The 23224-nt window shown below is 43.9% G+C and overlaps 1 protein-coding gene across 1 annotated transcript; it reads left to right on the top strand.

Moving 5' to 3' along the window:
- The first annotated feature begins 13001 nt into the window (after nucleotides 1-13001).
- On the top strand, nucleotides 13002-21609 carry LOC120944175. The gene is made up of 3 exons (XM_040358114.1): nucleotides 13002-13103; nucleotides 16454-16489; nucleotides 20170-21609. Exon 3 carries the CDS (start codon nucleotides 20171-20173, stop codon nucleotides 21260-21262), a length of 1092 nt encoding a protein of 363 aa, XP_040214048.1. The 5' UTR covers nucleotides 13002-13103; nucleotides 16454-16489; nucleotide 20170; the 3' UTR covers nucleotides 21263-21609.
- The last annotated feature ends 1615 nt before the right edge of the window (nucleotides 21610-23224 follow it).

Consider the following 23224-nt stretch of genomic DNA (forward strand, 5'->3'; position numbering starts at 1 on the left):
GTACAACATATAAATATCAATAAAGAATCGTATGCAAAAAAACTCATGAGCTATGAAGTCGCATAAAGATCACACACATTCAAAAGAAATTGCAAACAATACAAACCGCAATATCTTATAATAAACACAAATGTGATCTTAGTTCATACTTATGGCATCAATATGAAAACATAAACATAGCAGTGGGGACTATGTTCAGCAACAAAAATCACTGTACAAAAAAGGAAAAGTAAACACAGTGCTAATCCCAAATGTGATAGAAACTGAAAGCATGTTAGTCCATGGGGTTAGGGCATCTGCACGACATATAGGAAAACACATTGGGGCAGATCAACAGAGATCTGCACTCGCTCAGCGTATCAGAGATACGCTACGCCGGCGTATCTTACCTGGCTTTAGTTTGAATCCTGGAAGAATTCGAGCCGTAAGTTACGGCGGCGTAGTCTATCTCTGGCGGCGGAATTCAAATCGGCAATTAGGGGGCGTGTTTCATTTAAATGAAGCGCGTCCCTGCGCTGAATGAACTGCGCGTGCTCCGTTTCTAAATTTCCCGCCGCGCATTGAGCTAAATGACATTGCAAAAACTTAATTTTTTTTTAACTTTTTAAAAAACTCCACATAGAGTGAATCCAAATGATGGAATTTATCGAGGTAAAAAAAATATATATATATATATATCCACACAACTGAATATTGGATAAAAGCAGTTCAATTGAACAATTAAAAAGAGCAATGTGTGGTTGCTTGGACCAGTGTAATAACCCTACGCGTTTTGTCTACAAAGACTTCAACTGGGGTATGACTAGAATGTGTAGCCAGTTTGTGTATCCAGAAAATCTATATTTCCACAAGTTTTCTACATAGTTTACCTCCCCTTACTGTGGAGTTAACCCTCTCAATCCTATAAAAAATAAATAAACTCATGTCTTCTCCATGTACTTCTTTAAAGTGCATTGACGCTACAGAGGAGCGCAATGTTTCTGAATTACACCTATCCAGTGCTCAAAATTTTTGGTGGGGCGCAAACAAACGAAAAAAAAAAACATCAATTGCAGCCTCACTGTGCCCATCAATTGCCTCCACTGTGCCCATCAAACGCAGCCACTGTGTCCATCAAACGCAGCCACTGTGCCATGAAATTGTTGCCACTGTGCAATAAAATTGTCGCCACTGTGCCATGTCATCAAAAGCCGCCACTGTGCCATGCCATCAAGCACAGCCGCTGTGCCCATCAATTGTCGCCACTGTGCCATGCCATCAAACGCAGCCACTGTGCCATCAATTGTTGCCTCTGTGCCCATCAATTGTCGCCACTGTGCCATGCCATCAATTGTCGCCACTGTGCCATGCCATCAATTGTCACCACTGTGCCATGCCATTGTCGCCACTGTGCCATGCCAAACTCAGCCACTGTGCCATCAATTGTCGCCACTGTGCCATACCAAACACAGCCACTGTGCCTAGGGTTGCCACCTCATCCCTTTAAAACAGAACACATATGAATTACACAGGTTCTGAGGCTAATTTAATTTAGATAAGGCTCCACTTGAGTTCAATTACCACCTTAATCAGCCACAGAACCTGTGTAATTCATATGTGTTCTGTTTTAAAGGGATGAGGTGGCAACCCTAACTGTGCCATGCCATTGTCGCCACTGTGCCCATCAATTGTCGCCACTGTGTCATGCCATTGTCGCCACTGTGCCCATCAATTGTCGCCACTGTGCCATGCCAAACGCAGCCACTGTGCCATGCCATTGTCGCCACTGTGCCATGCCATTGTCGCCACTGTTGGTATCAATTGTCGCCTCTGTGCCATGCCAAACGCAGCCACTGTGCCATCAATTGTCGCTACTGTTCTATGCCAAACGCAGCCCTTGTGCCAAGCCATTGTTGCCACTGTGCCCATCAATTGCCGCCAGTTTGCCCCGCTGGCTCTGATAGACACTTCCAAAGCCAACCAGCTGCCGTTATTCAGATGGCCGGTGCTCACCAGGGGGTCTGCCATCTGAATAGTGGGTGGCAGCGACAATACATAGATTCATGCAATGCATGAATCTATGTGTTGTATTTCAGTGGCGGTGCAGGAGAGAGAGGGGGCGGCACTCCTGCGCAGTCTATGGACGCACTGTCACTGCACCTATCGCAAAAAATTCTCCCCTATCCTAGATTCTGTAGGGTCAAATTGTACACCCTATGTACTGGACAGAACATCATCCTGTGCATGATGGATAGGGGTGGACCTGTCATAGTTCTATGTATGGGCAGCTGGATGTAAACAGACTCCACTGTCTGTATACATCAGGCTACTTCCAATCCATCACATTTAAATCCAAAAATATTGTGTCCTCTTCTGGACATGGAGCTTCTGATTAGGTTGGCCTGAAAAAACTAACAGGTTGACCTGATTGGAATACACCTTGTGAAAGGGCCCTTAGTCTGATTCTGTTTCTGATTGAAAGCTGTTACATTGTGAATTAGGCCTTGTTAACATGGGGCATATGTAAGTATACCCCCGTAGAGGGCCGTGTTTACCAGTTTAGGGATTCACAGGTCTTCTGTTGATCCCTGTGCAGGCACTGCCATTATTATCAACTGAGACATGTAGGTAGATTCACAAAGAGTTAGGCCGGCTTATCAGTAGATAAGCCGACCTAACTCCGAATCTATGCCGCCGTATGTTTAAGCGTATGCTCAAACAGAGATACGCTTAAACAAAGCTAAGATAGGACGGCTTGCGCCGTTCTATCTTAGCTTGCAATTTTTCGGATGGCCGCTAGGTGGCGCATCCATTGCGGCCGGTGTAGATTATGTAAATGAGCTTGTACGCCGATTCCCGAACGTATGCCAGGCCTCCGCAGTCGAATTACGTTGTTTCCGTAAGGCCTTAGGCGGCCTAAAATTATTCCACCTATGAGGTGGAATAACAATGTTAAAGTATGGCCGCCGTTCCCGCCGCGAGATTCGAATTTTTTACGTCGTTTGCGTAAGTCGTCCGCGAATCGGGAGTTACTTCGTTTACGTCCACGTCGAAATCAATAGGCCCGTATGGCGTACTTAGCCGCAATGCGCCCTGGGAAATGTAGGCGCCTGGCGCATGCGCAGTGTAAAAAAACGTCAAAAAAACGTGAGGTCAAGCCTCATTTCCATACAACACGCCCCCCCTCCAACCAATTTGAATTAGGCGCCCTTACGCCCGCTCGTTTTTGGCTACGCCGCCGTATATTAGCAGGTAAGTAGATTGAGAATCACAACTAGCCTAGCTAATTTACGGAGGTGTAGCCTAAACAGGCTAGGCTACGCCGCCCTAAAGTTTATCCACTGTATGTGAATCTACCTAATAGAGTCTGCATGAACACAATCACTGCTGCCAATATGACATCTGTGCGGGTGTAGGTGCATGGCCCTGAACACACCCAGGGCCCGCAGTCATGGCGTCCCAATTGACAGCAATAGGACTGCCTGCATTAGGATACGTGCAAAACCTCAGCATCCCAGTGTGGATAAACACGTCACTCCATGGGGTTATGCTTATGTACATCCTGTGTGAACAAGGCCTTTCATATTGGTTATAATATCACTCAATGTTTTTTCACATAAAGGATTAATGTTTAACCACCCACTTCCATGGTAATCCGTGCAAGTATTTTAGTGTTTCGTTATTCAATCTGAGTCAGCTATGAATATGCCTATAAATCGGCTGAAATGCGTTAATAGACTACCGTTCTTGCCTGTCTAAAGCCTCATACACACGGTCGGACTTCAAACAAACTTTTCCGTGGATTTTTGTTTGAAGGGCGTTGGAAGTGAACTTGGTATGCATATGTAGTCCTAGTATACTTGGGTGGTAAAAGTACATCTATCGATCTGAGGTCAGAGTCCATATAGCCCATCTAGCTGGTTGATCGAGCAAAATAGAGGGAATTTTGCCCCTATTGGCATTGTAAGGAGCTGACCAAGAGCCCCATTTGCAGTCAAAAATTAGCACGAAGTCCATGAGAGTATGGTGTATCTGTTCCATTAATTTAATGGACTCCATTCGAATAAGCACCTAGGACCATGGGAGTTCACCAATTCAAAGCTATTGTCCATTGTATAGTGCTAAAAAGTGTGTGAACCAGTTTATGACTTGGGGGGGGGGGGGGGGGGGGAGACACATTTGATATGTCAAGGTTATAGGTGTGCCAGGTATTTGGAGCACCGTAGCATTGGTCTGCTGCCGTAGAGATCGTAGGGCCTTACAGATCCAGAAGGTATGGAGGAGTGTACCCCTTTCACCAACCCCTTTCACCAACCCCTTTCACCACATCCCCTGAAACATGTGTCTGGGATGGTTGGAAACATTGTATGTATTCTAACAGGGGTGCCATCTGGTATGCAGGACTTTTTTGTTTAAAGTGGTTGTAAAGGCAGAAGGTTTTGCCAACAGTAGGGTTGCCAGCCACGGGAGGGATTAGTTAAAGAGTTCAACACAAAACTGCTCCTGGCTGCCACTGATACCGCTTTCAATATTATTGGATGCTAGGACCACCTTATGACTTGGCAACCAAGTCATAAGGTCGCTCTTCTTTTGTTTTTAGCGCAAAAAATAAAAACCACAGAGATGATCAAATACCACTAAACGAACGCTCTATTTGTGGGGGGGGGAAAAACATAAAGATTTAATTTGGGTACAGTGTTGCATGACCGCGCGAGTGCAACAGCGCTGAAAACTAAAAATTGGTCTGGGCAGGAAGGGGGTGAACATGCCCTGTATGGAAGGGGTTAAATATCGATTTTCTTAGTTTATCCACTTTACGACCGCCCACCGCACATATACTGCGGCAAGGCGGGCGCTCTGCGCTGGATCGTGTACCTAGTATGTGATCTGTGCGTCAGGGTAGAGAGCGAACTCGCACGCTCCTGACGCTCTGGCCATGCAGCTATTGGCTGCAGCACGAACCTTTCAGCCGGTGCCAGACCAATGACCCGTACACACAATCCGAATATCCTCTGAGGAAGAATCGTATTTTACTTTCAAGAGCCGATCATGACAGTTCATCCGATATTATTTTATCGGACATGCAGATCGTACAATTTTTGACTAGTCAGTACAGTTGTCGTCTGAAAATACAATACAAATACATTACGCTTGACATTACTTCCAATTTTTTTTTCTGTCGTATGAGAATTTTCATGACTTTAATAACCTATTTAATTTCTACTTGCGACTATTAAGCGAAAAAAGTTGTACGATCCGTCGTACGATATTTGGATCGTGTGTACGGGGCATAAAACGAAATAAAAATTTGTTGCCAAAATGAACACTGCCGCAATATCACAGTCCCGCTATAAGTCGCTGATCGCCACCGTTACTAGTAAAAATAAATAAATAGCCCACAGTTTGTAGACACTATGGCCCAGATTCACAGACACTTACGCCGACGTATCTTCTGATACTCCGCGTAAGTGCACGGATGCGCCGTTGTATCTCTGCGCCTAATTCTTAATAGAAGATTCACCTGAATTTTGGCCTCATCCGTCTGACGTAAGTCTCCTACGCCGTCGTTTCTTGGGCGCATATTTACGCTGGCCGCAAGGGGCGCTTCCATTGATTTACTCGTTGAATATGTAAATGAGCAAGATACGCAGATTCACAAACGTACTTACGCCCGTCGCAGTAATCTACGCCGTTTACGTAAGGCGTACGTCCGTCGTAAAGTTATTCCACCATATAGGAGGCGCATCCCATGCAAAGGTATGGACGTCAGAACAGCCGCCGTATTTTGCGTTGTTTACGTAAGTCATACGTGAATGGGGCTGGGCGTAGGTTACGTTCACGTCATAGGCATTGAGCCGTCGTATCTTAGGGAGTATATGCAACGTGATTCTGAGCATGCGTGCGCCGTTCGTTCGGCCCTTTATTTACATGGGGTCACACTTCATTTTAATACATCACGCCCACTTCCTTCCTACTTTGAATTAGGCGGGCTTACGCCGGCCAATTTACGTTACGCCGGCGCAAGTTTGGAAGCGAGTGCTTTGTGAATACTGGGCCAGATTCACAGAAAAAGTACGCCGGAGTATCTGCTGATACTCCGGAGTACTTTCAAATTTGCCGCGTCGTATCTTTATTTGTAATGCACAAACAAAGATACGACGGCTTTTGGCTAAGATCCGACAGGTGTACGGCTTTGTACGCCTTCGGATCTTAGGTGTAATTCTCCGGCGGCCGCTGGGTGGAGTTTGCGTCGTTGTCCAGCGTCGGGTATGCAAATTAGCTGATTACGGCGATCCACGAAGGTACGCACGTTTGTCGCATTCTCTTACGTCGTCGCTCGTCGGCTTTTTCCGTCGTAAAGTTGCGGCTTCTTTTTCATGGCTTATTTTTAGACAGCCCATGTTAAAGTATGGGCGTCGTTCCCGCGTCGAATTTAAAAAAAAATTTTGGTTTGCGTAAGACGTCCAGGAATATGAAACGACGTAACGCACATCGCCAGTCAAAAAATACGTCGGGATGCCGTAATTTTGCGCAAAGCACGTCGGAAAATTTTCACACGGAGCATGCACAGAACGTTCGGCGCGGGAACGCGCCTAATTTAAATGGTACCCGCCCCATTTGAATTAGGCGGGCTTGCGCCGGACGGCTTTAAGTTACACCACCGTAAGTTTACACGCAAGTGCTTGGTGAATCAGGCACTTGCGCTGAAAACTTGCGGCGGTGTAACGTAAAGACGATACGTTACGCCGCTGCAGATAACTGTGAATCTGGCCCACTGTTCTTGCCTCACTGATATACGTCGGCGTAGCGCATATGAGATGCGCTACGCCGGTCTAAAGATGCGCCGCTCTACGTGAATCTGGGCCTATAACTTTTGCACAAACCAATCAATATCCGCTTGTTGGGATTTTTTTTACCAAAATTTGGCCCAAATTGATGAAGAAATTCGATTTTTTTTTATTTAGGGACAGCCCATAAATGGTTTAAATTTACGGACTGTCCATAAATCTACAGACAGTTGGCAACTCTGCTGACATTGCATCCACAATCCATTGATCACAGGTGCAAATGTTTTACAGGCTTCTGTAGAAAAACGAATAAATGCATATTTTTTTATTAATAAAAGGTGAACTTAGCCTTTAATTATAGCTGACTCAGACTAAATAAACATACAATAAATACCCACACGAATTCCCATGGGCGGGGGGAGTTAAACATTAACCCTTTATATGCACATACATTTAAAAACCCAGCGATACTAAAACTAATATGTGACTAACAGCAACATAGAAACAAAGTTCAAAGTATAAGGTGACCGGACGTATAAGACGACCCCCCGATTTTTCAGACGATAACATTGTTTTGTACTATACTCGCCATATAAGGCCCCGTACAGACGACCGAACATGTCTGCTGAAACTGGTCCGCGGACCAGTTTCAGCAGACATGTTCGGTCGTCTGTACAGCCGAGCGGACAGGATTCCAGCATACATTTGCCCGCCGGGCCTTTTTCCAGCGGGCAAATATTTCCAAACTTGTTTAGAAACATGCCCGCTGGAATCCTGTCCGCTCGGACATGTTCGGTCGTCTGTACAGACCTACCGTACATGTCCGAGCGGCCGCCATCCCTCGCATGCGTCGAATGACTTTGACGCATGCGTGGAAGCATTGACCTTCCTGCGTCGCGCACGTCGCCGCGTCATCGTCGCGGCGACGGCGTGGACACGTCACCGCGCTGTCTGTCCGCGCGGATTGCCTCTCATTTCTGTCTGATGGTGTGTACAACCATCAGACAGAAATCTCCAACCGGACATGTCCGATGAAAACGGTCCGGCGGACCGTTTTCAGCAGACTGTCCGGTCGTGTGTACAAGGCCTACCCGCTTCTGAAACTTGCTTCATATTTCCTTCCTCTTGCTGGAGCCATGATGGGGTCTTGTCTACTAGCCATTTTGTTTATCTGTCAGCCTGCTGGATGTGCGGTATTACCGTATGTACGGTAGCTTTGGCTACATACAGTATACCGTGCTCAGCCAATTAAAGACAGATGATTCTGTCCCAGTTCTCAGTCCCAGTTCTCAGACCCAACACCCCTCAGGAGCCTCTCCAGTTCTCCCTCCCGTTCCTGGAGACCCCCCGCACCGAACAGCCTCCTTCCCCAGCAGGAAAGCCCGCGGATCGGGCCTAGCTCCGCCCGGTGGCCATCTTGCTAGACCCAAGGAACAGGGTTCACCCTGTTCCTCACCCAATACCATCCACAAGCAGGATCCACCTGGAAACCCTCACCCTTGAAGCCTCCACATACATCAGAGAGCTTACCCTCCCCCGGTTACTCTTTTTTTCTCCCCCCCATCCGCATCCCAGTACCGCTCACCGGCCGTGACTACACCATTGGAGTATCGGCCGCATAACGTGGGACAAGCAGGCTCCCCGACTATCAACTCCAACAGGTAAGGACCCACACCTCGATCACCATAGTAAGTTGATCCAGGGTTCACACGATTGCCCTTGAGGGGTCAGGAAGGAATTTTTTCCCCCACCGCAGCGGATTGACATTGCTCGATAGGGGTTTTTCGCCTTCCTCTGAATCAACTGTGGGGTTAGTTGGGGGTCCACCCCTTCGCCGCTCATCAGGGCCACCTGTATCTGTCACCGTCATTTATCACCAGCGCAATCACCACAAACCATTTTTTACCATCTTCGGCGCATCCGCTAAAATGATTAACTTGCAATATTCTGCAAAAACCATTTGGGGTCTAAGGACATCCACCTCAACATTACCAGTCCTCATCAAAAAAGTACTAAGGAAAGAGCAACTGTTAAGAACCGATCGACGATCGATAGTCAAAAATAACACGCCAGCACTTCAGTTAAAACATATATTTGCCACGACAACATGGACACCCCCGCCCATTTTGGGACAAACCATCACCCCAGCACCAAAGTCAAAAGTCTCTGAGTCACTTTTGACTCCGACATGACAATGGATGCACAAATAAGCTCACTAGTCAGCGGATCCCACCATCTGCTGAGCCTGTTACGGAGACTCTTTTCTTTTTTCCCAAAAGAAGACATAGCAGCAGGGGCGTACCTAGAGCATTTGGCACCCGTGGCGGATCCTATATCTGGCACCCCCCCCCACCTTAAAATGTAAAAACACCCCACTGTGCCCCCTGTATACTTCTGTATCCTTCAATATCTTTTTGTCACTACTGTGTACCCCCTCTCCAGAACTGCACCTCTTGACCCCCTTAAATTACAAAACCCGCTACACCTCTGCACCCCTTTACATTACACCGCATCCTGCACCCCTTTACATTACACAGCACCCTTCACCTCTGGACCCCTTTACATTACACAGCACCCTGCACCTCTGGGCCCAATTACATTACACAGCACCCTGCACCCCTTTACATTACACAACCCCCTGCACCTCTGGACCCCTTTACATCACACAACCCCCTACACCTCTGCACCCCTTTACATTACACAGCATCCTTCACCCCTTTACATTACACAGCATCCTGCACCTCTGGACCCCTTTACATTACACAGTACCCTGCACCTCTGGACCCCTTTACATTACACAGCACCCTACATCTCTGGACCCCTTTACATTACACAGCACCCTGGACCCCTTTGCATTACACAGCACCCTGTACCTCTGCACCCATTTACATTAGACAGCACCCTGCACCTCTGGACCACTTTACATTACACAACCCCCCACAGCTCTGGACACCTGTATGTTACACAGACACCCCTACAGTACAGACCCCCCTACAGTACAGACCCACCCGCCTACAAATACAAACCCACCCCCTAAAAATATAGACCCCCTACCAATACAGACCCCCCTACCAATACAGACCCACCCCCCTAACAATACAGAAGACAGGTCATATAATTATAGAAACAAAGATCAAATCAATCTTCTTGATTTGGATGGTCACTGCCCATCATAATAACAAAATGTCATGAGAACATAACCAATCAGGGGCTGTACAGCCAACGTACAGGAGCAAATCGCTAGTTAGCGGCCGCTGACAGGAGGCATGCATTGGGTAGAAGCATGCAGGAGTAGACACTGACTGCCGGTGGCATAAGGAAAGCATTAGGTAATGGGTACATTAGGCAATGACTGGTGACACGACTGGAGGCAAGCATTAGGGGTGTACAGTAGGCAATGACTGTTAACATGAAGCATGCATTAGGTAGAGAGTACAGTAGGCAGTGCTTGGTGACATAAGACAAGCATTAAATAGAAGCATACAGTAGGCTCTGACTGGCAACATAATGCAATTATTGGGTACAGTAGGCACTGGCTAGGGACATGAGACAAGCATTTGGCAGTGGCATGCTGTAGGCACTGGCTGGGGACATGTGGAAAGCATTATGTAGTGACATGTAGTTGGCACTAACTGGGGGGGCATTAGACATTGGCTTGCAGTGGGCAATGTGAAGAAGTCATCCATGAACAGACTTTAGAGAGTGATGACAGAGAAGTGGTGCCCCTTGGTATGAGCTCATATGACAGGTATAGCCTGGTGTCATGCCCCGGGTATCAGGCAAGGTGAAGACATGCCCCCATCAGATGAGGTCCGCTCCTGTGTGTACCAATACAGACCCCCCCCACAGTCCCATAATGTACCTCAGATGATCAGGACATGCACAGCACTAGTGGACTGGTCGGGTCCCCTCCCCCTGTGTCGACGAAAAGAAGGAGGGGGACGCAGCTTCACTCTGTGCCGAGACTGATCAGAGCCGCCCCCGACCACGGAGAGAAGGGAATCCGACGGCTGTAACTCCAGTGCGGCTCGCACATCCCCCCGCAAAGCCACTACCTGTCTACCTCAGGCTCTCTCTGCGTGTGCGCTGTCATCTTGCGCCGCTCCCTAAACCCGCCCACTGCCTACACCCGCCCGTTCAGTCCCGTTCAGTGGAGGAGGGATGCCTGGCGCTGCCTAATCCCAACGCTGTCTGCACTGCAGTCGGAGGGAGGGGGCGCCGGCCTGACACCCCCCAGTGGGTGGCACCCGGGGTGGACCACCACCCCCCACTTGGTACACCACTGCATAGAAGTCGTGGTAGGAACAATAATCAAATCTAGACTCGACTATGCAAACGCCCTTTACCTCGGACTCCCAAAGTACCAAATTGCTCGTCTACAAGTCGTCCAGAATAAGGCGGCACAACTTGTAACAGGAAAAAAATACTGGGAATCAATCTCCCCCTCCCTGAAATCCCTTCACTGGTTGCCCGTAAAAGACAGAATTACGTTTAAGGCACTATGCCTGACGCACAAATGTGTTCAAGGAGGTGCCTCCCAATATCTATGTGAAAAAATAAAATGTCACAACCCCAATTGCGTTCTCCGTTCTACTAACCAAAATCTACTCCAGATACCCAAGGCCAGATACAAGTCCAAAGGAGAACGAATATTTGCAGTCCAAGGACCTAGACTGTGGAACACTCTACCGACCAGCATCCGAATGGAAGTGAATCACCAGGCCTTCAGGAAAAAACTCAAAACCGATCTATTCTGAAGGCAAAATATAGTAGGAAACGGATACCAAGCACCCTGAGGCGATTCAGTTCGCATGTGTCGCGCTGTACAAGTTTTTCACTCACTCACTCATGATGTATTCTATTAAAGTGGAGGTTCACACAAAAAGTGAACCTCTGCTTTTTGGGGGAGGGGGGTGCAGATACTGCGATCTGCCCACGACTTCAGAGGCGACTTGCAAAATGACTTACGTCTACTGTATATGGGTACAATAGAATCTATATGGGCACAATAGCAGCTATATGGGCACAGCAGCATAATTATACTATTGTGTCCATATAACTGCTATTGTGCCCTTTCACATCTGAAATTATGGTGGGCAGCAAATTCCTGTCACATTCCCTGCACCAGGAATCACAGGTGTGTGTGAATAACCACGGCCACTCAGCTGGTACCAAGCAATGGCAGGCTTATAGAAGCTGAGGCTGCCCACCACTGATTGCATGTATCCTAGGGTTGCCACCTTTTTTTCAAGCCACTTTAGCTACGCACAGCAAATTTTTATTTTTAAGGAGGAACGCTGTGGACGCTGGTGTAAAGGAGAACTCTGATGTAAGGGGGTTTCTGCTCACCAAACCGAGGCTTAATGTATCCAGACATCGAGGGCCAGATCCACGAAGCGCAGCGCTTCTCTCCGTCCGGCGTAGTGTATCTCAGATACACTACGCCGCCGTAACTTACTTTTTTTTGTATCCTCAAAGATTTCCCGCCGTAAGTTACGGCGGCGTAGTGTAACTTAGGCTGCATAAGGGCGCGCAATTCAAATGTATGTGATGGGGGCGTGTTTTATGTTAATACGTTGTGACCCGACGTAAATTACGTTTTTTTTAACGGCGCATGCGCCGTCCGTGGGGGTATCCCAGTGCGCATGCTCGAAATTAAACCGGAAACATGCCAATGCTTACGACGGTGACTTCATTCTACGCAAAGCCCTATTCGCGAACGACTTACGCAAACGACGTAACATTTTCAAAATTCGACGCGGGAACGACGGCCATACTTAACATAGGATATGCCTCATATAGCAGGGGTAACTATACGCCGGAAAAAGCCGAACGCAAACGACATAAAAAAAATCTATAGATACGCCGGCGTAAATCCTTGCTGAATCTAGCCCAATCTTTCTGCATCCAGGATTGATTATCTGGTGTTACCAGTAATAGTAAGGGTACCTAGCTCTAAGCTTACCCGTTTCTACAGTTTTTGGACATCCCTGATCCACGTTATTCACTCAAGGATTATCAGTAAATCATCTATGTCTGACTTGATTGTCTCAGATTCCATGCACAATGTCCTCTAGCTTTTTACACTTTTTGTGGGTGGCATTCTTGGCACCAGACCAACTAACCTGCAACATCATATAATATAAATCAATAATATAAAATATTGCATAACAACTTCTCAAGAACTGAAGATTATGAAACTATAGATTACGCCCCTTGTCCTTCATGTATAGGAGTGGTGTATCTAAACATATAAAAAGGAGAAGATGATCTGCTTGGGCTTTACAGACACTGAACACCAGAGAACTTCTGCTGCTCTGCGCCAAATCTCACATTGTAAGTACATCAATTTATTCTTTCTTTGCCTAATGGATTGTAGTGTACCATACAGATATGTTCATAGATAGCTATAGGCGTTAAGATAATACAGTTGGACGTTCACAAATGATCCAACCACTTACCTTCTGCTTTTTTTTTTGTACATAGGTGAGTACATAGTAGTACACTTCTGTATAGTATTAGTTTGTGCCATTACAGTCTGCAGACACCCCTGGTACCATTTTACTCAGAGGAACAAAAGCAAGCAAATGGACAAACCAAATAATGACTTTTTCTATTTGATATCTATCAACTAAACATGTGCACTGCCGAAAAAGTTGTTCGATTTAGTTTCATTTGTTTTTTTTTTGTTTTTTTTCGGGTTATACGTTATGTTTAAAATTTGTTATTTCAAATAAATTCATAACTTTGGGAAAAATCAAATTCGTTACATTCCATTTATTTAGATGCGGTATTCGTTATTTTGATAATTTGTAAGAATCTGAAATTTGAAAATTGGAAAATCAGAAAATTTGTAAATTCTAAATAATAACTAACTAACTAATAATAGCTAACTATTAAATTATAGGTATTGGAATTTTCTTTCAAATTTGGCTGTTAGTGAACATAACGAATACGAATTTATCCAAAGTTATGAATTATCCGAAATAACGAATGCCGCATCTAAACAAATGGAACGTAACAAAATGATAATAATAATACTAATTATAAATGTTGATTGTTATTATTTATTATTATTATGTTGTTATGTTCCATTTGTTTAGATGCGGCATTTGTTATTTTGGATAATTTGTAACTTCGGATAAATTCGTAATGTTCACTAACAGCCAAATTTGAAAGGAAATTCCAATACCTATAATTTAATAGTTAGTAATAGTTATTATTAGTTATTATTAATAACTAAATAACTAATAATAGCTAACTATTAAATTATAGGTATTGGAATTTTCTTAAAAATTTGGCTGTTAGTGAACATAACGAATACGAATTTATCCAAAGTTATGAATTATCCAAAATAACGAATGCCGCATCTAAACAAATGAAACGTAACAAAATGATAATAATAATAATAATTATAAATGTTGATTATTATTATTTATTATTATTATTATTGTGTTATGTTCCATTTGTTTAGATGCGGCATTTGTTATTTCGGAGACTTTGTAACTTCAGATAAATTCGTAATGTTCACTAACAGCCAAATTTGAAAGGAAATTCCAATACCTATAATTTAATAGTTAGTAATAGTTATTATTAGTTAGCTATTATTTAGGATTTTCGAATTTTCACTTTTATTTTTGTTCTCATTTTCTGATTTTCAAAATTTCAAGTTTTTGAATTTCTGGATTTCAGATTTCCGTTCTTACGAATTTTCAGAAAAATTTGGTAAACAGGTTTTTGTTAATTCAAATGTTTCTAAATTAACAAATGTTTTGAATTTCGTTGAAAAATGAATTCGGAAAAAAAACAAATTGCACATTGTCTATCTATCAGCCAAAGGTGACAGCTAAGGTCTGAAGGTGAACATAGACTTATTGATCTCTGCCTGATTCTTTCAAAGTCTTTAAGATCAGATGACAACATTCAAATGCCAATAGGTGCCCTAAAGCCAGCCTCCAAGAATTTTAAAAAATCCGGATGGTGCAAAGCGGCCATTGTGCTTTGCTGGGCTTTTGGTGTGTCAAGAAAAAATTAGCTCACTTCAGGCAAACTTGCGCTTAAAGGGGTTGTATAGGTTCATCTTTTATTTTCTAAATTAGTTCCTTTAAGCTTGTGCATTGTTGGTTCACTTTCTTTTTCCTTCGATTTCCCTTCTAAATGTTTTTTTTGTTTGAATTTCTCACTTCCTGTTTCACCTCAGTAAGCTTTCCACCATCATCCGAGCGGTGGAAAGTCATTTAGAACATCTTACTGAACAGCTTACTGAGGAGGAACAGGAAGTAAGAAATTCAGACAAAGAAAACAAAGAAAAAAAAACATTTAGAAGGTAAATTGAAGGAAAAGGTAAGTGAATCAACAATGCACTAGCTTAAAAATTCCATCGGATTTTATCCCATCGGAAATTCCGATCGCGTGTACAGTGCATTAGTCCATAAGGTTTCACTGTACCTTAGTAATCCTTTATGTTACTGGCCGCTTCCTGTATATGGATTCATCGGGTAGTGTGCGGGTATTCCGTCACTTCCTCGATGCCGCAATGTCTCCTGGGAGCAAGTTCTTTCTAAATCCTGCGATAACTCGCGACAGACCTCCGCAATGTCTCCTGGGAACAATGACAAAAGCTCCCAGAAGATATTGCGGCACCGAGGAAGTGACGGAATACCCGCACACTACCCGATGAATCCATATACAGGAAGCGGCCAGTAACATAAAGGATTACTAAGGTACAGTGGATCGAAAAAAACAAAAACAAATGCGGTTTAGTAATTATGCATATGAGCGTATAATTTTTTTTTTTTGGTGGGGGAGTGGATCTTGGGTGGGAGTTCCCACACTTTTTTCCCCGGGACCTGACCCCTGGTTGTCTCCATAAGGAAGTTTGTCCTATAAATATCCTTTCTGGAAATATTTCTCATTCTCCACTTTATCGTACCCTAAAACAAATGCGGTTTAGTAATTATGCATATGAGCGTATAATATTTTTTTTTTGGTGGGGGAGTGGATCTTGGGTGGGAGTTCCCACACTTTTTTCCCCAGGACTTGACCCCTGGTTGTCTTCATAAGGAAGTTTGTCCTATAAATATCCCAGGAGACATTGCGGCATCGAGGAAGTGACGGAATACCCGCACACTACCCGATGAATCCATATACAGGAAGCGGCCAGTAACATAAAGGATTACTAAGGTTTGCCTGCCCCTGACAGTGACTCGAGCTGGGCATCGCCGCTTAGTGAAGGATTGGCTCGGGCGGCTCGGCTGCTCTCGTCCTGTAAAGGGAACTGAGTTCCTGCTGTGAAAAAAGTGCAGGAACTCCGTTCTCACGTGTTCCCGCAGGAGTTGAGCCCTGGAGACAACAATGTTTTATCAAAACCAGAGGTAAGAAATGCTCAAACAACGGTCTCCATATGTCTTCATATTTCAATATTTTGTTAAGAAATATTAATTCTGTTTTTGCTTGAATCCTGTTTGTCACTGATAAAATACAAAGTGAATCAGATTTCCATGCTGTCGCAATAGTCTGCTTTGCTGCTGTGGTTACAAAGAGCATTCGTTTAAATATTGTTTTCTATTTTTGCTATGTAGGTGAAGTGGATGTACTATACATAAAAATGATTGGCAGATAACAAAAAAAACTTCATAGGTTTGACTCCATTGGTGTTTTTTGACTTGACTGTTTTTTTTTTTCAGTTTTGCATTTTATCGCTGGATCTGTGGAGGAGTCAGGTAAGAGTTTATGGAGAAGGGGCCAATGACTAGTAGGAAATTTTTTACCTTAACCACTTGCTTACTGGGCACATATACCCCCCTCCTGCCCAGGTGAAATTTCAGCTTCCAGCACTGCGTCGCTTTAACTGACAATTGCGCGGTCGTGCGACGTGGCTCCCAAACAAAATTTACGTCCTTTTTTCCCCTATTTCAGCTTCTGGCACTGCGTCGCTTTAACTGACAATTGCGCGGTCGTGCGACGTGGCTCCCAAACAAAATTTTACGTCGTTTGCGTAAGTCGTCCGTCCAGCCCCATTCACGGACGAGTTACGCAAACGACGTAAAATTGTCACATTTCGACACGGGAACGACGGCCATACTTAACATTGGCTACGCCACCGAGGGGGCAGGTTTATCTTTACGCGGCGTATCTCTTACGGAAACAGCGTATTTTTACTGCGACGGGCAAGCGTACGTTCGTGAGTCCGCGTATCTAGTCATTTACATATTCTACGCCGAAATCAACGGAAGCGCCACCTAGCGGCCAGCTAAAAAATTACACCCGAAGATACGACGGCGCAGACCGTCGTATCTTAGCTAGGTTTAAGTGTATCTCAGTTTGAGCATACACTTAAACTTACGACGGGCTTAGATTCCGAGTTACGTCGGCGTATCTAGTGATACGCCAGCGTAACTCTTTGTGAATCCGGCCCAATAACTTTTGCGCAAACCAATCAATATATGCTAAATGGGATTTCTTTACCCAAAATATGTAGCAGAATACATATTGGCCTAAATTGATGAATAAATTCGTTTTTTTTTTTGCATTTGTTTATTGGATGTGTAGCATAAAGTTGGCCTTTTTTGTTTATAATGCAAAAAAAAAGCAAAAAAACGCAGAGGTGATCAAATATCACCAAAAGAAAGCTCTATTTGTGGGAAAAAAAAGGACATAAATGTTGTTTGAGTACAGCGTCGCACACCCACGCAATTGTCAGTTAAAATAACGCAGTAGGGGAATTGCAAAAAATGGCCTGATCATTAAAGAGCTAAAACATTTGGGGGCTGAAGGGGTAAAAGCAGAGCTCCACCCAAGAGGGGAAGCTCCATTTGTATGCCTCCCCCCTCTGCTGCCACATTTGGCACCTTTCAGGGGGAAGGGGGGAGCAGGTAACTGGTTTTGACAGGTAACCGCTCCCAATTCAGGCTGATCTTGGCACTGCAAACTCCTTCCCCCGCCACTGGGCAATTCACAAAGTGCTGCGCACTTCGCGCATGTGGCATTCATTATTTCGGATAATTCGTAACTTCGGATAAATTCGTATTTGTTAAGTTCGTTAACAGCCAAATTTGAAAGGAAATTCCAATACCTATAATTTAATAGTTAGTTATTATTAGTTAGTTAGTTATTCTTTTTGAATTTTTTCGGATTTTCTTTCTTATTTTTGGATTTTCTAATTTTTAAATTTACGATTTTACGAGATGGGATAATAACGCATGACCCGAAAACAAAAAAAATCAATAAAAAAGAAAATGAACAAATTTTTCGGCAGTGAACATGTCTAACCTTTCATTTTGTAACTAGGCAATGAGGGGTCAGAACTGGGTATCACATCCCATTGAATAAATGAGAACAATTGGTAAAGAATAAGCGGGACTATAAAGGTACCAGAAATAATGTACAATAAGGTTTATAAAAATATACATTTTATTGGACGTACTTTTCTTTAAAATGACAATAAATGTTCAAACGCATAATATTTATACGGCATGTGCAACCACCTCTTACTCTACATCAGTGGTTCTCAACTCCGGTCCTCGGGACCCACTTACAGGTCAGATTTTAAATATTACCTTGAGGAAAACGTTTCAGTTAATTTCAGTTATTTTGAAAACGTTTCAGTTATTTTGAAAACGTGACCTGTTAGTGGGTCCCGAGGACCGGAGTTGAGAACCACTGCTCTACATGTTTCGATCATAGTAGCTTCCTCATGAGCTTTTGAAAGTGTTGCATGAAGTTAAATACTACAAAAGAGCCAGACAATAATAAAAAATTGTTGTGACAATCATGTCAAAAAGATCATAATACATCATAGATCATGATTGTATACATTTTACTGAAAATAATAATAACGAGCTGAGGATGCATGCCAACCAGATGACTTTATTCGCAATGATACTTGAATTAATCGTAAAACACTAATTAAACACTAATTATCTCTTTTGTATGATCTTGGTCTAATCAATTAAGGCCATAAAGCTAAAAAAAACTTACATTTTAGAATCTTTATCCTCTCCCTATGGTTGCGTGTATGCCCCCTTAACTCAGGCTCCAGTATAGAAATCAGAATTTTCCGATGAATTCAAGTATAGTTGCAAATAAAAGCATCTGGTAGGCATGCATCCTCCTCTTGTTATTATTATTTTCTGTAAAATGTATACAATCATGATCTATGATGTATTATGTAATCTTTTTGACACGATTGTCACAATGATCTTTATGTACAATTGTTTATTATTGTCTGTTTCTTTTGTAGTATTTAACTTCATGCAACACTTACAAAAGTTCCTGATTAAGCTCTTATGAGCGAAACATGTAGAGTAAGATGTAGTTGCACATGCTGTATGAATATTATGCTTTTGAACATTTATTATCATTTTAAAGAAACGTACGTCCAATAAATTTTTTTAGCCAGATTCAGAGACTTACGACGACGTATCAGTAGATACGCCGTCGTAAGTCCGAATGAGCGCCGCTGTATCTTTGCGCGCATTCTTAAAATAAGATACGCCTCACTGTTGCTAAGATACGACCGACGTCGTCGTATCTTATGTGCATATTTACGCTCGCCGCTAGGGGCGTGTACGTGGATTTACGCGTCAAATATGTAAATGAGCAAGATACGCCGATTCACGAACGTACGTACGCCCGTCGCAGTAAGAGACGCCGTTTATGTAAGACATACGCCGGCGTAAAGATAAACCACCAAAAAGATGGCGCAGCCCATGCAAGGTATGGACGACAGAACAGCCGTCGTATTTTACGTAGTTTGCGCAAGCGTACGGGAATGGGGCTGGGCGTAGGTTACGTTCACGTCAAAAGCATTGAGTATTTGCAACGTGATTCTGAGCATGTGCACGCATGCGCCATACCAACAGCCCTCATTTACATGGGGTCACAGTAACTTTACATGTAGCACGCCCACTACCTGCCTAATTTTAATTAGGCAGGGTTACGCCGGGCCATTTGCGCTACGCCGACGTAACTTAGGGAGCAAGTGCTTTGTGAATACTGGCCTTGCCTCACTATGTTACGTCGGCGTAGTGCAAATGGGATGCGCTACGTCGAACTAAAGATGCGCCTGTCTCTCTGAATCTGGCTATATATTTTTATAAACCTTATTGTACATTATTTCTGGTACCTTTAAAGTCCCGCTTGTTCTTTAGCAATTGTTCTCATGTCTAACCGATAAACATAAATAATGACAGCTTAAAGTTATTGCAAATGCTGGATCAAGTGAGGGCTCATGTAAGTATGGAGGGGAGGGGGGCATACTGCTACCTAAACATTTTTTATCTTAATGCAACAAATGTATTGAGGTAAAAAAAAAAATAGAAGCACTTTAACTGATGGGTGCAGCTTTTATTTCATGGAACGTTCATTTTATACATAATTTTTATGTTGTTTCTCTTTCCAGCATGTCAACCATGTCGAAGATTGTCCCGAAGAGCAAAAGCAAAGCAGATTTTTGTGGGGTTGATTCCCATTACTATATTGTCAGGCCAGATCTCGGTTGTTACATGAGCTCAACAGATTTCAGCAATGGAAAAAATCTGGAAGTCTTCAGCTTGCACCCGTCCTGCAGAAATGGAGATCATTACTTGGCCTTTGAAGATGGCCACTTCTACATCATCCAATCAAACACTTACCGCCAAGTTTCAAACTTGAGCACAGATGGAGATGCATCTGTTCATACCCTACACCCCAACTGTCAAGGAGGCGACCATTATTTTTCAGCTTTTGGCAACTTCTATATGATTTTTCAAAACCGCGGGGTCTATCGCCGAACATCAAACCTGAGCACAGATGAAAAGGGTACAGATATTGAGCTGCATGAAGAATGCAAAAATGGCCTTTACTATTTTGGCGTTAAAGATCACTACTATTTTGTGAGGCCTGATGACCAATGGGGGATTCAGTACACCAGAAGCACTGACTTTAGCAACAACAGGAATACTGTAACCTTTTCATTCGATCCCAGCGTCTACAGCTTTCTGCCTGGAGGTCTGGCTATTGCCAAGGGTCCATCTTTTGGAAAGTGGGTGCCCATTCAGACCAACAGAAATGACACCAGGATGCCTTATGAATGGAAGAAGGAGTTCGCTAGGAAGGTTGGGTATGAGAAAAAGAAGATGTCCAATATAGAGAGCAACTGGAAAGTGTCAGAAATCGTCACGGCTGAGACAGGAGGTCTGAGTGAATGGATCACCAAGGCCCAGTTTGCCCTTCCTCCTGAATATGGTGGATCTAATAGAAACACAGACGAGGAAAATTGGAATGAGGTCACTGAAGAAAAAGAAATAATATCTCTCACCTTAAACCCTTTTGAAAAAATTAGTTTCTTAGTCTACCAGATGGGCTTTGGGAAAGATCCTGTGCTACATTGCCAGGACATGAGAATTTCCAACCTACACTATAATAGCCTCCTGCCACCCAATGATAGCCCCCTGCCACCCAATGATAGCCCCCTGCCACCCAATGATAACCCCCTGCCACCTGCAGTAATTTAGTTTCCATATTTTGGTGATGTGGATTCCATTCATTGCTGCCTACTATAAGCACAGCTTGGTAATCATTTTAAATAAATCTCAAATAATAATTAATAGATAATCAATTGACTCAACATATAATCAACTATTGCTATGTTTTTCTTTTAAATAAAATACTCTTATTATCCTTTTCTTCTTCTAAGAACTGCTGATTTACTCCATTCTCTCCCTCCTACCTATATGCACTCTCTCCAGCGATAGCTGCACATTTTTGCTTTGGATCGGCTTCCTGATAGTGACAACAGTGAATCATCTATTATTTTATTGGAAGCTGCAGTTTAAAAAATAAATGAAAACAACTGAAATTACATTAATGCATTCATTAATTGGATTTGGATCTACTTTAAAGCAAAGTAAAGCCTGATGCCTCGTACACACGACCGGTTTTCACGACGACAAAACTGCCATTTTTTATATTGGTCGTGAAAACCGGCCGTTTGTACGATCCCTAGGGCCTCGTACACACCAGAGGATGTCCGCTGGTGTGTACGTGAATAAATCCTCTGGCGTATTTGGATCTGATGGCTGTACACACCATCAGATCGAAATCCGCGCGGAATACATCCGCGGTGACATGTCGCGCCGTCGCCGCGACGATGACACGGCGACGTGCGCGACGCTGGAAGGCAACTACTTCCATGCATGCGTTGAATCATTACGACGCATGCGAGGGATGGGAGCGGACGGATTGATCCGGTGAGTCTGTACAGACGACCGGATCAATCCGCTGGACACGATTCAAGCGGATACTGTAGATTTCTTAGCATGCTCGATCGGCCGGATTTTAATCCGCGGGGAAATGTCCGCTAGGCTGTACACACGACCGGATCTATCTGCTGGAACTGATCCGCGGATCAATCCCAGCAGATAGATCCGGTCGTCTGTACGAGGCCTAGCAGTTTTCTAGGCGAAAAAACTGCCTGCAAAAAAATTGAAACCAGCTCTCTTTTTTCTCGTTGTGTTTCCTGTCAGTATTTTTCTCGTCGCGAAAAACGGTCGTGTGTATGCTTTTCCGAGGGGAAAAAAAACGTGCATGCTCAGAATCAAGTATGCAGCCCAAAGGGTAGCACCATTTGAAAGGAACTTCCCCTTTATAGTCCCGTCGTGCGTGTTGTACGTCACCGCGCTTTGGTCGGACGTTTTTTTTGCATGAACCTGTGTATGCAAATCAGGCTGGAGAGGAATCACGTCGGGAAAAACGAGGGGTTTTTGAAAGTCTGGAAAAACGATGGTGTGTACGCGGCATAACACTATTTGTAAAAATATTCCCCACACCTCCTCCTACCTATCCTGCATACCCTCTGTAAAAAAGTTTGGTGATCTTACTACTTTTTAAATCTGCTCTGGTCCAGTCATATGATCCTGCAGTAAGGGAGTACTCAAAGATGACTGAATTCCAGGAGTGGTGACATCATCGATAGGCTCCCATGGCCCAGCCAATGTCGGTGCTCCCTCCTCTCCCCTGCAGCAGATGCTCACTGATGCAGGGGAGCTTCGGGATCATATGACCAGACTGGATAAAAAATAGGTAAATACAGAGATATTTTTTGCACAGGGCATGCAGGATTAGTAGGAGGAGTAGGGGAGGGATTTTTTTTTTTTAAGAATAGTACACAATGCAGAGGAAAGAACCAAACTTATTTTACACTTGGGGCTTTAGTGGCGGTTCACACAGGGGCAGCCCGTCTTACATCGTGACTTTGCAAGGCGACTTCAGTGCGACTTGGAGCAACTTACAACGCGACTTAAAGTTGCCTCCAGGACAGGCGAATTTGGCTGCAGCCAATCACAGAATAATCAGCTCTGTGGGAGGGAGGGGTTTGCCAGAGTAAACAATTTTCTTTTCCTATAAAGTTTCTTAAGTTAAGACAGGGGATCCGACTTTGGAGGCAACTTCCATTGAAATCAATGGGTACAAGTTGC

The sequence above is a fragment of the Rana temporaria genome, chromosome 6, assembly GCF_905171775.1.
Source record: "Rana temporaria chromosome 6, aRanTem1.1, whole genome shotgun sequence".
Taxonomy (NCBI): Eukaryota; Metazoa; Chordata; class Amphibia; order Anura; family Ranidae; genus Rana; species Rana temporaria.